This window comes from Eumetopias jubatus, unplaced genomic scaffold, assembly GCF_037043125.1.
Source record: "Eumetopias jubatus isolate StellerSeaLion01/CBP00866 unplaced genomic scaffold, mEumJub1_p1.0 scaffold_12, whole genome shotgun sequence".
NCBI lineage: Eukaryota > Metazoa > Chordata > Mammalia > Carnivora > Otariidae > Eumetopias > Eumetopias jubatus.
The window spans coordinates 109,192,707-109,205,888 of NW_028274818.1; the positions used below are offsets into that span (position 1 = coordinate 109,192,707).

At 44.6% G+C, this 13,182-nt stretch overlaps 1 protein-coding gene across 1 annotated transcript in view; it reads left to right on the top strand.

Annotated features, from left to right (window-relative positions):
* The first annotated feature begins 5,055 nt into the window (after nt 1–5,055).
* Nucleotides 5,056–13,182, top strand: part of GNA12 (G protein subunit alpha 12) — a 108,209-nt gene continuing 100,082 nt past the window's right edge. Inside the window, exon 1 of the mRNA XM_028091902.2 lies at nt 5,056–5,462. Within this exon, the coding sequence (XP_027947703.1) occupies nt 5,142–5,462 (321 nt within the window). The 5' untranslated portion in view covers nt 5,056–5,141. The remainder of the gene's footprint in view (nt 5,463–13,182) is intronic.

Consider the following 13,182-nt stretch of genomic DNA (forward strand, 5'->3'; position numbering starts at 1 on the left):
TTTGGCCCCTGAGCCTTCCTTAATCAGATCAGTGACTCTTAGAAAAAGTTTTGAATAGTTTATAAGGCATTTTTAATTGTCGTTGCAGAAGGTTTGGTCTGAGTATTTGGTCTACAATACTATCAGAAAAAGAAGTGTCTTTATTACTTCTCTCTTCTATCTCTTTCCCTCGTCCTTCTAGAACTCTTAGCATTCCCATGCAACTCTCCCTTCCTTCCTCTCATGATTTCCATCTCTTTATACTTGTCCTCTGGATTTTGAGATACTTCTTTCACTTTATCTTCCAGTTCTCTCGTCTGTTTTCGACATTTCTCAATGGTTACCATTATCATTTGTTGTTGTTGTACAATGCCATTTTATTATTTTTTTTAAAGATTTATTTATTTGAGAGAGAGAGAGAGTGTGTGTGAGCAGAGGGGAGGGGGAGAGGCAGAGGGAGAAAGAGTCTCACACAGATTCTGCATTGAGCACGGAGCCTAATGCAGGGCTTGATCTCATGACCCTGAGATCATGACCTGAGCTAAAACCAAAAGTCAGATGCTCAACCAACCGTGCCACCAAGTTGCCCCTACAATGCCATTTTATACCATGAACAGCTCTCCTAAAGTGGAATGATGAGGTGATGATGGTGATGGTGGTGGCAGTGCTGATGATGGTGATGATGAGGGTGATCATGATGATGATGGTGGTGGTGATGATGGTGGTGATGATTATGGTGATGATGGTGGTGGTGATGATGATGGTGGTGATGGTGATGATAGTGATGATATTGATGGTGGTGATGATGGTGATGGTGATGATGGTGATGGTGATGATGGTGGTGGTGATGACAGTGATGATGGTGGTGGTGATGATGATAGTCGTAGTGTTGGCGATGATGGTCATGGTGATGATATTGATGGTGGTGATGATGGTGGTGGTGATGATGATAGTTGTAGTGGTGGTGATAGTGGTAGTGGTGGTGATAGTGGTGAAGATGATAGTGGTAGTGGTGGTAATGGTGATGATGGTGATGATGGTGGTGGTGATGGTGTTGGTGGTGGTGATGATGGTAGTGGTGTGATGGTGGTGATGATAGTGGTGATGGTGATGATATTGGTGGTGATGATGGTGATGGTGATGATGGTGATGATGATGGTGGTGATGATGGTGATGGTAATGATATTGATGGTGATGATGGTGATGGTAATGATATTGATGGTGATGATGGTGGTGATGATGGTGATGGTGATGATGGTGGTGGTGGTGATGATGGTGATGGTGATGATATTGATGGTGATGGTGATGATGGTGGTGGTGATGATGGTAGTGATGATGATGGTGATGGTGATGATGGTGATGGTGATATTGATGATGATGGTGGTGATGGTGATGATGGTGGTGGTGATGGTGATGATGGTGGTGGTGATGGCAGTGATGGTGATGATGGTGGTGGTGATGGTGGTGATGATGATAGTTGTAGTGATGGTGATGGTGTTGGTGATGGTGATGATGTAAAGATTTCATCCATTTACCATTAGTTGAGATGTTCGTTTCTTCTTTCTAACACCTCAGTCCCCTTAAGCCTATTCAGACTTTCTTTTTCCTACTCAGAACTCTTTGGCTTTCAGGGAAAGCTCTGAGGGTCTCTTTATAGTGATGGAATATGAGGTAACAGACAAGATGTTGCTTCTCTGTAAGCACAGAGGAAGCTCCCCCATTTCAGCAGTGGTGGCTGTTGGCAAGCTCCCATTCTCAGAGACGAGAAATCTTTCAGCCCCTTTGCCCATGCAGTTCTCCCACATTCTCCCCAGGCCAGAGAAGATATCACACAGGGACTACATTCATAGGATGCAAGGGGAGTTTATTCCTTTTGGGAACCCCAGATTCCTGGGCCTTATCCCAGACCTTGGAGCTGCTAATCTCCTCACTTCCACCCAGCTGGAGATTGGGAGTCCTGTGGCACTTCTTTTTTCTAGAGATTCCAGAGAAGCTCATTCTTCCACATATGCATTCCAGGCCCTGCCATTGGGCCCTCCCTCCTGGCTGCCCCTTAGCTCAGGAGGTGGAATTGAACACAAGTTGGGAGGAACATTCAGGCCACCCCTCCCATCCCTCGACCAATCTTTAAGCACATGGTGGCCATCTGTTTACAAATTTTGGTCTTGCTTATTTTTAGGAACTGTATGTTATTTCATCTATATGGCCGTACCTTAATTTATTTAACCTGAACTTTCCTCAGGTTTTAGATTTTAATATCATACAGTGTATTGTCCTTATGGATTCTTCATCATCATGCCAGTATTATTGTTCTAAATTTCTAGCACTGGATCCCTAAAGCTCCATGATAATAATAATAAAGTTAGAAATTACTGAATGTCCATTATGTGTTAGGGCCTTCTTTATATATGTTAGCTTATTCAACATTTATCACAGCCCTATTTTTTCCTGATTTTACATATAAGGAAACTAAGTCTCAGAGAGGTTAAGCGAGTTGTTCAAGGTCACATAGCTAGTAGACGGTAGAGCCAAGCTTCAAAGTTCTCATGCTTTCATCCATTTCATACTGCACGTAGGGATTACACTGGGTCAGGTTTCCAACTGTACTTCCCCTGACATGTGGCATGAAATTCCTGGGACCCAGATTCTTCTGTTACAATAATCTCTGCCTTGCCTCCCTCCCAGCAGGGTTCAGAGGACAAATGAGATCATGTATGTGGAAGCACTTCAAAAACTGTAACGTGTCATACGAATGTAAGGGATAATTAAGAGATTATTATTAAGTACACAATAAGCTTGTTTACTTCAAGCACCCGAGCCCTTTGACAAATGTAAAAGATATGTCCAGAGATCTTATCAAATCCCCAAACTGGATGCTACATAATAATTGCATAAACACAGACACAAAGTTATTTATAAAGATGTAAAGTTATTTGTAGCTTGCTCAGAGTGCTTTGTGAATCACCTTTTCATAATTTCTTTTAACTGAACGAAGATCTAACTCTGGTCCACTGCTGAAGTCTACATTTTCCTCTTTCTTTGTTCAAAATTCCTATTTTCTGTTTAAGAAACATTGCTTTCTGAGGTTTCTGCATGTTCTTTCCACTTCTGTCCTAACACTCGTGTTTTGTCTTTCTGCGAAGGCCATTTTCACAAACAAGACTTTCATCATTTTTGAAGGATAACAGAGTACTAGATAATATGTTGACTCATAGGTGATACAAGTTCATGCCTCTGTAAATGACATTGCCACACATCATTAGCATTTAGGATTCCTGGGGAGTTGAGATCCTTGGATACCCTGGTTCTGGGGCAGAATCTAGGGGTTCCTGTAGTCTCCACTCTGCTCTGTGCCTTGAGCAGCCTGGCTCCCTAACTAACGTGGAAGTTTCTTGACACAAAGAATGCACCTTTTCCGCCTTCAGCTTCCTCTCCTAAAGTCCCCAGTGCCTGGTGTTTTCATGAGTACGCAAACATTATTTGTACAACGGGATGACATAACACTCACAAATCACTTTTTCTATCACTCACCCCTCTCTAGTCAGAGACACTGATACAGTAAGAGAGCAGGGCTCCAGTCGAACCTGTGTGGAATCTGGTTACTTGGGTCAGTCGTTTGCAAGCTGGTTTTTATTTTATCCACCTGGTGAGAAGGGCAGTTTGGGGACAGGATCATCTTTAAGACTTGGTAAAATAATTCAACAAGGAGGCCATTAGACTAAAGTGATTTTAATGCAGTGATGACTTAGGAAAACAAACCAAAATTGAAACCTGTAAATGCTTCAAAGTTACAAAATCAAAACGCTAAAGACAACCAATCACAAACAGCCAACTAGCCTTTAAGCTATAGCCAATCAATTTTCTTTCTTTGCTCCTGGCAAGTTCTCTATATAAGTCTTTCCCCTGGCCCACTCTGAGGAACATTCTTAACCGCTTCTCGTTTGACGCCTCCGGATTTGAATCCGTTTTTGCTCAAATACTGCAAACTCTTAAAAGTTTTAATATGCTTCAGTTTATTTTTAATGGACCATGGTTCCCAAGTCTGGCCAGTCACCTGGAGATTAAGAGATACCGGAGCTCCTTCCAAGAGGTTCTGACTCACGCTTCATCTGGGACAGGTACGAATCTGTAATAAGGTCAGCTAACACTTTCCAAGAACTTACTTCGGTCTCGGCAGCGTGCGAAGTGTTTTTACAAATTCATGTTCTCAGTTTATGTCTTCATAGCCATGTGAGGTAGTTGCTATAATCGCCCCCATTTTGCAGAGGAGATTGAAGCTAAAAATGGGGTTGGAGGGGTGGGAACTGCTTTTAAGGTTCTGCAACCAGTTAAGGGATTGAGGGGAGATTCCAACTAAGACCCAGCAAATGCAGACACCAATCACTGTGCTACATAAGACTTTTTCGGGGGGGGGGTGGGTACTTCTGGTGATTTGGATGCTTAGCCAGCTTTTAGAGAAGACAGATGCCCAGAGGCCATGCCACTCTCAAAGGGTGCATTTGTTTGAAAATGTGTGTCCCTTTGCCCCGTTTCTGGAAGGAAAATGGTTTAGGAACAGCTTTCTCTGTAAGCCTAAAACGAGCAGCTGCATCTTCTATCCGCATTTTCGGGCAACGCGAAGTCCACTCAGCGAGCCTCCGGGTCTCACAGGTTGACCCAATCTGGGAACCCAGGGGGAATCTTTCTGTACACCTGGCACTTCTGGTCCCGCCCGGTTTCTCCAATCCCCCAGTCCCAAGACCGTTCGCTTGATTGACGTGACCCCAGAGCAATTATAATTGGCCATGGCGGACGGCTGCTCCGCCTCCCCGGCGACCCCGCCTCCCTTTCATTCTGAAAGAAAGAACCTCAACCCCGGCGCCCAATGAGAAGCGCCCCCACCCCAAAGATCCCGCCTCTTTCGGCGCCGGCCCCGCCCCGAGGGCGGAGGGACGCCCGCCTCCCGGCGCGGCATGGCCCAATCGGAAGGCGCGTTCTCCCGGATGGACGCCAGCCGGCCCAATCGCCGGGCTGCAGCGGCGCGCGCCCCGCCCCTCCGCCGGGGCCGAGCGGCGGGCGTGAGCGGGCCTCGGGGCGGCGGCGGACGGACGCGGCCTGAGGGAGCGGCCGGCTGCCGCGCGGGGCTCGCCTCGCCCGCGGCGGGGTCCATGGCCTGAGCGGCCATGTCCGGCGTGGTGCGGACCCTCAGCCGCTGCCTGCTGCCGGCCGAGGCCGGCGGGGCCCGCGAGCGCAGGGCGGGCGGCAGCGGCGGCAGCGGGGCCCGCGACGCGGAGCGCGAGGCGCGGCGGCGCAGCCGGGACATCGACGCGGGGCTGGCCCGCGAGCGGCGCGCCGTGCGGCGCCTCGTCAAGATCCTGCTGCTGGGCGCGGGCGAGAGCGGCAAGTCCACCTTCCTCAAGCAGATGCGCATCATCCACGGCCGCGAGTTCGACCAGAAGGCGCTGCTCGAGTTCCGCGACACCATCTTCGACAACATCCTCAAGGTGCGCACGCCTCCGCGTCCCCGCCCGCGCACCTGCGCCCAGGTGCGCCCAGGTGCGCCCAGGTGCGCGCAGGTGCGGCCGCAGCTCCCGGCGGCCGGCTGCCCCCGGCTTTGGGGCGGGTGGGGGGGTGGTGGTGGCATGGGAGGGCGCTGGCCGGGGTAGGGGTGCTCACCCCGTCTCCGCTGCCGCCCGGCCGTGGCCTCCGCCTCTCCTTTCTCGGGGCCTGGGCGACGCAGAAGCGGAAAAGCCGGCCGGCTTCGGGGGGTTGGGAGGCCCGGGTCCTGGACGCCGGGTCGGGGACGCGCCCTTGCAGGATGGCTTCTGCGCGCTGCCCACAGCCAGCCTCCTGGGGTCAGGGAGCCCTCCTTTTCCCGCCCTCCCAGTAAGTGCGGACGAGCGGCGTGGACCTGAGGGGAAACCGGCCGCAAGTCTCTCGGTGGAACTGCTTGTTAGGAAAATTTCAGAGCTACCCAAAGTCCAGAGAATAGAACGAGCCGTACGCACCCACGCCCCCTCCCCCACCTTCGGCGCTGATCTCTGCCTTGCCGCTGGGTTCACCTAGACCCCTGCCCTGTGGCTTGTCGCAAATCCCAGACGCCGGGTAACTTCGGTAGAAAGTCTTTTAGCGTATATCGCCAGAAGATAAGACATCATTTTAAAAAACAGCCACGGTACCCTTATCAGACCTAAGGATTAGTAACTCCTTACTGAATATTCTCGGCTGTCCAGCTTGTGTTCGTTTTTCCTCCCCAGCCCTGTAGTTGTTTTGTTTGCTTGCATCAGGATACAAATTAATTCCTCGCTTTGCAACTTTCAATGTGTCTCTTAAGTGGTGTGTAATCTTCTGGCTCTCCTCTTCCTTGCTCCTCTTATTCTTGGCAGTTTTGGGGGAAAAAAACAAAAAGCCTGTAGAGTAGACAAAGTGTGGGTTCTAGTCTCTCTCTACTGTGAGTCAGTGCCAAAAGGGCCCCAAAGAAAGGAAATCTGGAGAAAATTGACCATGAGCAGCAGAAAGTAGATTCTCTCCTGCACCTAGAGTCCTTTCGGGGGTTTGTTTTGGTTTGGTTTTTTTTTTTTTTTTTTTTTTAGTTTATCCCTGCTCCTTTCCCTGTCCTCTCACCTACTCTTTCCCAGGCCCATTTTGGGGAAAGTAAATTACAGGTACGTCTCAAAGCAGAGGTAGAGGAGAGTTTGTGGTACCAGTCAGCTGTCTGGAGGCTAGATTTTATGGTGCCCCAAGGGACTTTAAATTTAGCAAGAGGGCTGTAGAAACCCATCAGGTACGTTTCTTTCACTTCACCCATGAGGAAGAAGCTCCAGGCCTTGGGGGAAAGTGGCTCCTCATTGGGACCTGGATGCTGGAACCCTGGGTCTGGTCTCCCAGGCCTTCCTCCTTCCAGGCGCTTTCCCTGGGTTTCCCACTTTCTGTATTTGTTATTAAAATAATTTATTTTAATAGAAATAGCTCTTTTAAGAATCTTGCCAGGAATGAAAGGAAGAGAATAATTTGAATGATAAAACACTCCTTTCCTTTTCACCTCTTTCAAAAGCCTCTCTGTGAGTCAGCTCTGGCCAGTACTTCATCAACTTTAAGGCTAGGAGCCCAGTGTGATTCAAGGGGATCCACTGTGTGCTTAAAATTCCCCTCATCTTCTGGGGTAAAGTGCATGTCATTGTCTTTATCACAGAGCCAGATTGTATTTTTGCTGCTTTTCTGAACCTCCAAACCAAGCAGGTATAAAAGTATAAGGATTTCGCTGACTCCCTCTCACTTTCTTTTAACTCCGGAGGTGGAGAAAATGTTTAGAAACATAGAATCTTAAATCTAAGTCATTGTGTTGAGTGCATTTTAGAAAACCCCGTCTTAACGTTTTCCCGTTGCACAAAAACCTTTAACTTTTATAGACTTCCTAATCAGCAGAAATAAGATTTGTTAACCAGTTATCTTATTTTCCTTCCCAACTTTTTACTAACTGTAGTTCCATTTTAAACCACTTTATCTGTTGTGACTGTTTCAATGACTAGTTAGAAATTTATCTTCTGATTTTTTTTTTTAAACCAGAAATTCTTCCCCTCGCCACACCATTTTTAGACTGATCAGTTTGGGAAGAGACCTTTTAAATTAATTGCTTTGTAATGGCTTTAGCAGTGGACCTTTGAATGATACTGTTTAGAATAATAGAATAATAATTTGTGTCTACATAGAGATTTGGTGTTAACGGGGTATTTTTGAAGTACTCAGTATGTGCTGTGCACATTACCCTGTCCTTCATAAATGACATTTAGTTTTTATCATGCTTCAGATGGTATTGTCCCATTTGGCCAATGAGAAAATTGAGGATAGAGAGCTTAAAATCTACACTCAAAGTCAGCTTCTAATAACCAGGTGGCAGCGCTGGGAACCAAACCTAGTCCTTTTTTTAAAAAAACTTTAATTTGGGGATAATTGTTGAGTCCCATCCAGTTGTAAGAAATAATACAGAAAGCCCATTACCCTTTACTCACTTACCTTCCATGGTAATAGCTTGCTAAACTGGGATAAAGTATCACAACCAGGATATTGACAATATGAACATCAAGGTACAGAACATTCCCATCACCATTAAAGATCCCTTATGTTGCCTTTTATAGCCCCTCCTTTCTGCCCTTCTCTGACCCTGGCAGTAACTTAATTCTCCAATTCTGTAACTTTTATTCATTCCAGATTATTATGTAAATGAAGCCATGCAGAATATGAGCTCTTTTATCATTCTGCATAATTCCCTGGAGAATCACCCAAGCTGTGTGTATCAAAAATCAATAGTTTATGTCTTCTGTTTGCTGAGTGGTATCCATGGTACGGATTTACCACAGCACACTGTGTAACCCTTCAAGGCCTCTGGGTTGTTCCACTTTTCTGCCTATTAAGAATAAATCTGTGAATGTTCATGTACATGTATTTGCATGTACACACATCTTCATGCATCTGGGATATGTGCCCAGGAGTACAGTTGGCTCAGTTGTATGGCAGTTGCGTGGTTAATGTTCTTACTGTTTTTAGAGTGCCTGTATCATTTTGCATCCCCAGCAGCCATGTCTGAGTGATCCAGTTTCCCCTGCATCCTCGCCAGCATTGGATGGCCCTTTTTTTATTTCAGCCATTCTTGATAGGTGTGCAAGGGCTAGCTCATTCCTGTTTTAATTTTCATTTCTCTAACAGCTAATGATGTAGAACATCTTTTTTTGTGCTTATTTGCCATCCGTATATCCTCTTTGGTGCAATATCTCTTCATGGTTTTTACCTATTTTCTAGTTAGGTTGCTTGTTTTTTGTTTTTTGTTTTTTTAAAGATTTTATTTATTTATTTGACAGAGAGAGACACAGCGAGAGAGGGAACACAAGCAGGGGGAGTGAGAGAGGGAGAAGCAGGCTTCCCGTGGAGCAGGGAGCCTGATGCGGGGCTTGATCCCAGGACTCCGGGATCATGACCTGAGCTGAAGGCAGACGCTTAACAACTGAGCCCCCCAGGCGCCCCTGGTTGCTTGTTTTTTACTGTTTGTTGTTTATTGTGCTTAATTGTTGGTAAATGTTTTGAGAAGTGTTTTTATACTAGATACTGGTCATTTGTCACATATTATGTTGCAAATATTTTCTCCTGGTCTGTAACTTCCCTTTTCATCCTCTTAAGGTCTTTCCCAGAGCAAAGCTTTTTTTGATGAAGTCGGTTTATCAATTTTTTTCCCTTTATAGGTAATGCTTTTGATATCAAAGCTAGGAACTCTTTGCCTAGTTTTAGATCCCAAGATTTTTTTTTCCTAGAAGTTTGGTAGTTTTACATTTAAGTCCCTGATCCATTTTGAGTTAATTATCCCATGAAAATGTAGGAGGTTTGGGTGGAAATTACGGGTTTTTTTGTTTTGTTTTTGCCTTGAGTTGCTCAATTGTTCCAACACCACGTGTTGAAAAGACTGTGCTTTCTCCATTGAATTGCTTTTGCTCCTTTGTCAAAAATCACTTGGCATATTTGTATGGACCTATTTCTGGGTTCTCCATCCAGTCCCACTGATCTGTATGTCTCTCCTGCCATTATCACATTCCGTTGATTACAGTAGGCCTTAATATCAGATAGAGTGCTTTCTCCCGCTTCATTTTCTATTTTCAAGATTGGCTTAGCTATTCTAGGGCCTCTGCCTTTCCACATGTATCTTAGAATAAGCTTGTCTGTGTCTATTAAAAAAAAGAAAATCTTGCTGGGACTTTGATAGCAATTGCATTAAACCTATAGATCATTTTGGGGAGAATTGACATCTCTATATATCGAGTCTTCCAGTCCATGAACATGGTATGTCTTTATTTCCATCTTCTTTGATTTCTTTATCAGCATTTTGCATTTCTCAGCAGATTGTTTTCCTTAGAGCAATTGTAAATGATACTGTGGTTTGTTTTTTCAGTTTCCACATGCTCCTTGTTCATATACAGCAATTGAATTGATATTTCTGTCTTGATTTTGTGTCCTGTAACCTTGCTGAATACACTTAATGGTTCTAAGGCTTTCCTATAGATTTTTTGGGATTTTCTACACAGATCATCATGTTCCTTGCAAATAGGGACAGTTTTATTTCTTCTTGAGGCATGCTTTTTATTTCTTTTTCTTGCCTTACCACAGTGACCAGAACTTCTGGTATTATGTTGAATGAGAATGGTGAGAGGCATATGGTCTGTTTCTTTCCTGTGTTGGTGATTTGTGTCTTTTATTTTTGTCAGTCTTCTTAGAGGTTTATCACTTTTATTTTTTTTCCCCCTGAAGAACCAGCTTTTTATTTCATTATCTTTATGGCTTTCCTCTTTTCAATATCATGTGTTTCTGTTCTTATTTCCTTCTTCCTTTGGGTTTATTTTGCTCTTTCTTCCCCTAGTTTCTTGAGGTAGAGCTTTGGATTATTTTTTTGAGGCCTTTCCTCTTTTCTAATGTAAGCATTTTAAGTGCTATAAATTTCCCACACAGGACTGTTTTAGCTGTGTCCACATATTTTGATATGTTTTAACTTTTATTCAGTGTCATGTGTATTTTATTTCTTTTCAGATATTTTCTTTGACCCATGGATTATTTAGAACTGTGTTGTAGTTTCCAAGAGTTTACAGATTTTCTTATCTTTCTGTTACTGATTTCTATGACTTTATTAAGGTCAGAGAACATATTTTATATGATTTTAAGTCTTTTAAATACTTGAGGTTTTTTTTATGGCCCAGAATATGGTCCATCATGGTATATATTCTGTGGGCCTTTGTTGGTGAATGTTCATGGACACTTGAACAAAATGTGTATCTGTTGTTTGGTGGAGTTTTCTACACATGACAGGTACTGGTGTTGATGGTGGTGTTGAGTTCTGTATTTGTACTGATTTTCTGTTTAGTATTTCTGTCAGTTGCTGAGAGTGAGGTGTTGAGGTCTCCCAACTATAACTGTGGATTTGTCTATTTCTCGTATCAATTTTTGTTTCATGCATTTAGAGACTGTGTTGTGTGGTGTATAAACATCTAGGATTATTATGACTTCCCGGTGGATTGATTCTTTTGTCATTATGTAATGCCCTTCTTTGTCTCCAGTAATTTTCTTTGCTCTGAGGTCTACTTTATCAGATATTTTAGTATAGCCACCCTTTTTTTAAAAAATGAATGTTTTCATGTTGTGTATCTTCCAATCCCTTAAACCTACCCACATTGTTGCTGTGAAATGAGTTTCTTGTAGACAGCATATTGTTACATCATATTTTTTTCTGTCAATCTTTATTAATATGCATATTTAGGCCATTTACATTTAAGGTAAGGTAATTGATATGTTAGGGCCTAAATTTCCCATTTTGTTATTTTTCTGTTTCTTTTACTTTACTGTGGGTTATTTAAACATGTTTTAGGATTCCGTCTTGATCAATTGGTGGTTGATCTTTGAGTATATCAATTAAAGCTTTGTTTACCTTTCTCGGTTGCTCTGGGTTTATAATACACATGCAGAGCTTACCCCAGTGCCCTGGCGTCAGTGTTTTACAGCTGTGGGTGAAGTGGGGGAGCTTCCATTTAGATCCTTTACCCTCCCCACTTCTTAAATACACAGTTTTAAGTGTTTATTATTATACTTTGAGTCCCACATCAGATGGTTTTATGTCAGTCATCAAATATGATTTAAGAAAATTGTGAGAAGTAGGATGGTTTGTTATATTTATCCCGATTTTTACCTGCTCTGATGGTCTTTTTTTCCGCTGAGGTTCTGAGCCTTCTATTACCCTTTCCTTTCCGTTCAGAGAACTTCCTTTAGCCATTCTTATGGGTGGCCTTGCTTACAACAAATTCAGCTTTCCTACATCCAAGAATGTCTTTATATCCCCTTCGTCATTGAGATCTCTTTGCCAGTTATAGAATTCACAGTTGACACATTCTTGTACTTGAAAAATGTGCCTTATTCTTGCCTCCCTGGTTTCAGATGAGAAATCCACTGTCATTTGAATTGCTTTTTCTCTGAAAGTAAATGTGTCCTGTCTCGCTAGTTGCTTTTAAGATTGCTCACTTGTCCTTCAGTTTCCAGAGTTGAACTATGATTTGTCTGGATATAGGTTTCTTTCAGTTTATTATGTTTAGGGTTTGCTCAGTTTCTCAAATCTGTACATTTGTGTCTTTTGCCAAACTTGGGAAGTTTCCGGCCATTATTTCTTCAAATACTTTTCAGCCCCACTCTTTGTCCCCTCCCTCTGAGACTCTGGTGATAGGAGGGTCAGTGGCTCTTATTACTGACTTCTAGGTCCCTGAGCCTCTGTTGCCTTGTTGAGTGGGATGTGACCTCAGTTGCCCCTGCCCTGGCTGATCCCGGGGAGTATTAGGAGCAGCAGAGTGGCAACCAGCCCAGCCTCCCACCCCCTTTTCCTGCCCTTTGGGACTTGAGTCAGGGTGGAGGCTCCTCTCCCCACTGACGCCACGCTGGTCGGGAATTGGAGCACCTCCCGCATTTCCAGGCGGGGTTAGGAGAAGAGAGCCTTGCTTGGCCCTGCCAACATTACCTAGGCCACCTGATACTTCTTGGTTCTGCAGGGCAGGAAAGGGAACTAGGAGATCAGCTTTTCTTTCAACCCTGCTGAAACCTCAGTGGGTGATATGTGCAGTTTTTCTGTTGGTATTTGGCTAGAATGGAGTAGGTGTTGCCCAAACAGTTTTCTGTTGTTAAGACCACCCTTTTCCCAGCCCTTCTGCCGGGAAGCTTTTCTCAGAGCTCTTTCCATCTGCACCTTTTGGCTGTTGCAGCTTGGAGGCTGGGCGGCGCCCTGTCCCGGACAGGTCGGCAGCGTGGATACCTGGGACTCCCCGTCACGTGGTTGCTCAGGTCCTGAAGTCCCAGGCAGCCTGCCTTCTTGTCTCCACTGTCTTTCCTGCGCTTGCTTGTTGTGTTCTGTCCAGAGCGTCCTTACTACTAAGGGAGAGGCCCAGGAGGAATGGGGCTGCTCCGTCTTGGCAGAACCAGAAGTTCCCATCATCCCTTTTGATTCCAGGTCCAGGACTCCTCCTTCAGGACCACAGTTGTGCCTGAATTTGAACCTGTCATTTCTTTAACTTCGTCACCTCATGCTACCCTCTGCAGGGATTATTTGAATCTATTCGTTGCTTTGACCTCTGTAAACAGTCCCACTTAGACTACTTATTCGTTCTTTTCTTTTATATAATCTTAAAGATGCTAGTCTCTCCCTCTCTGTGTAGG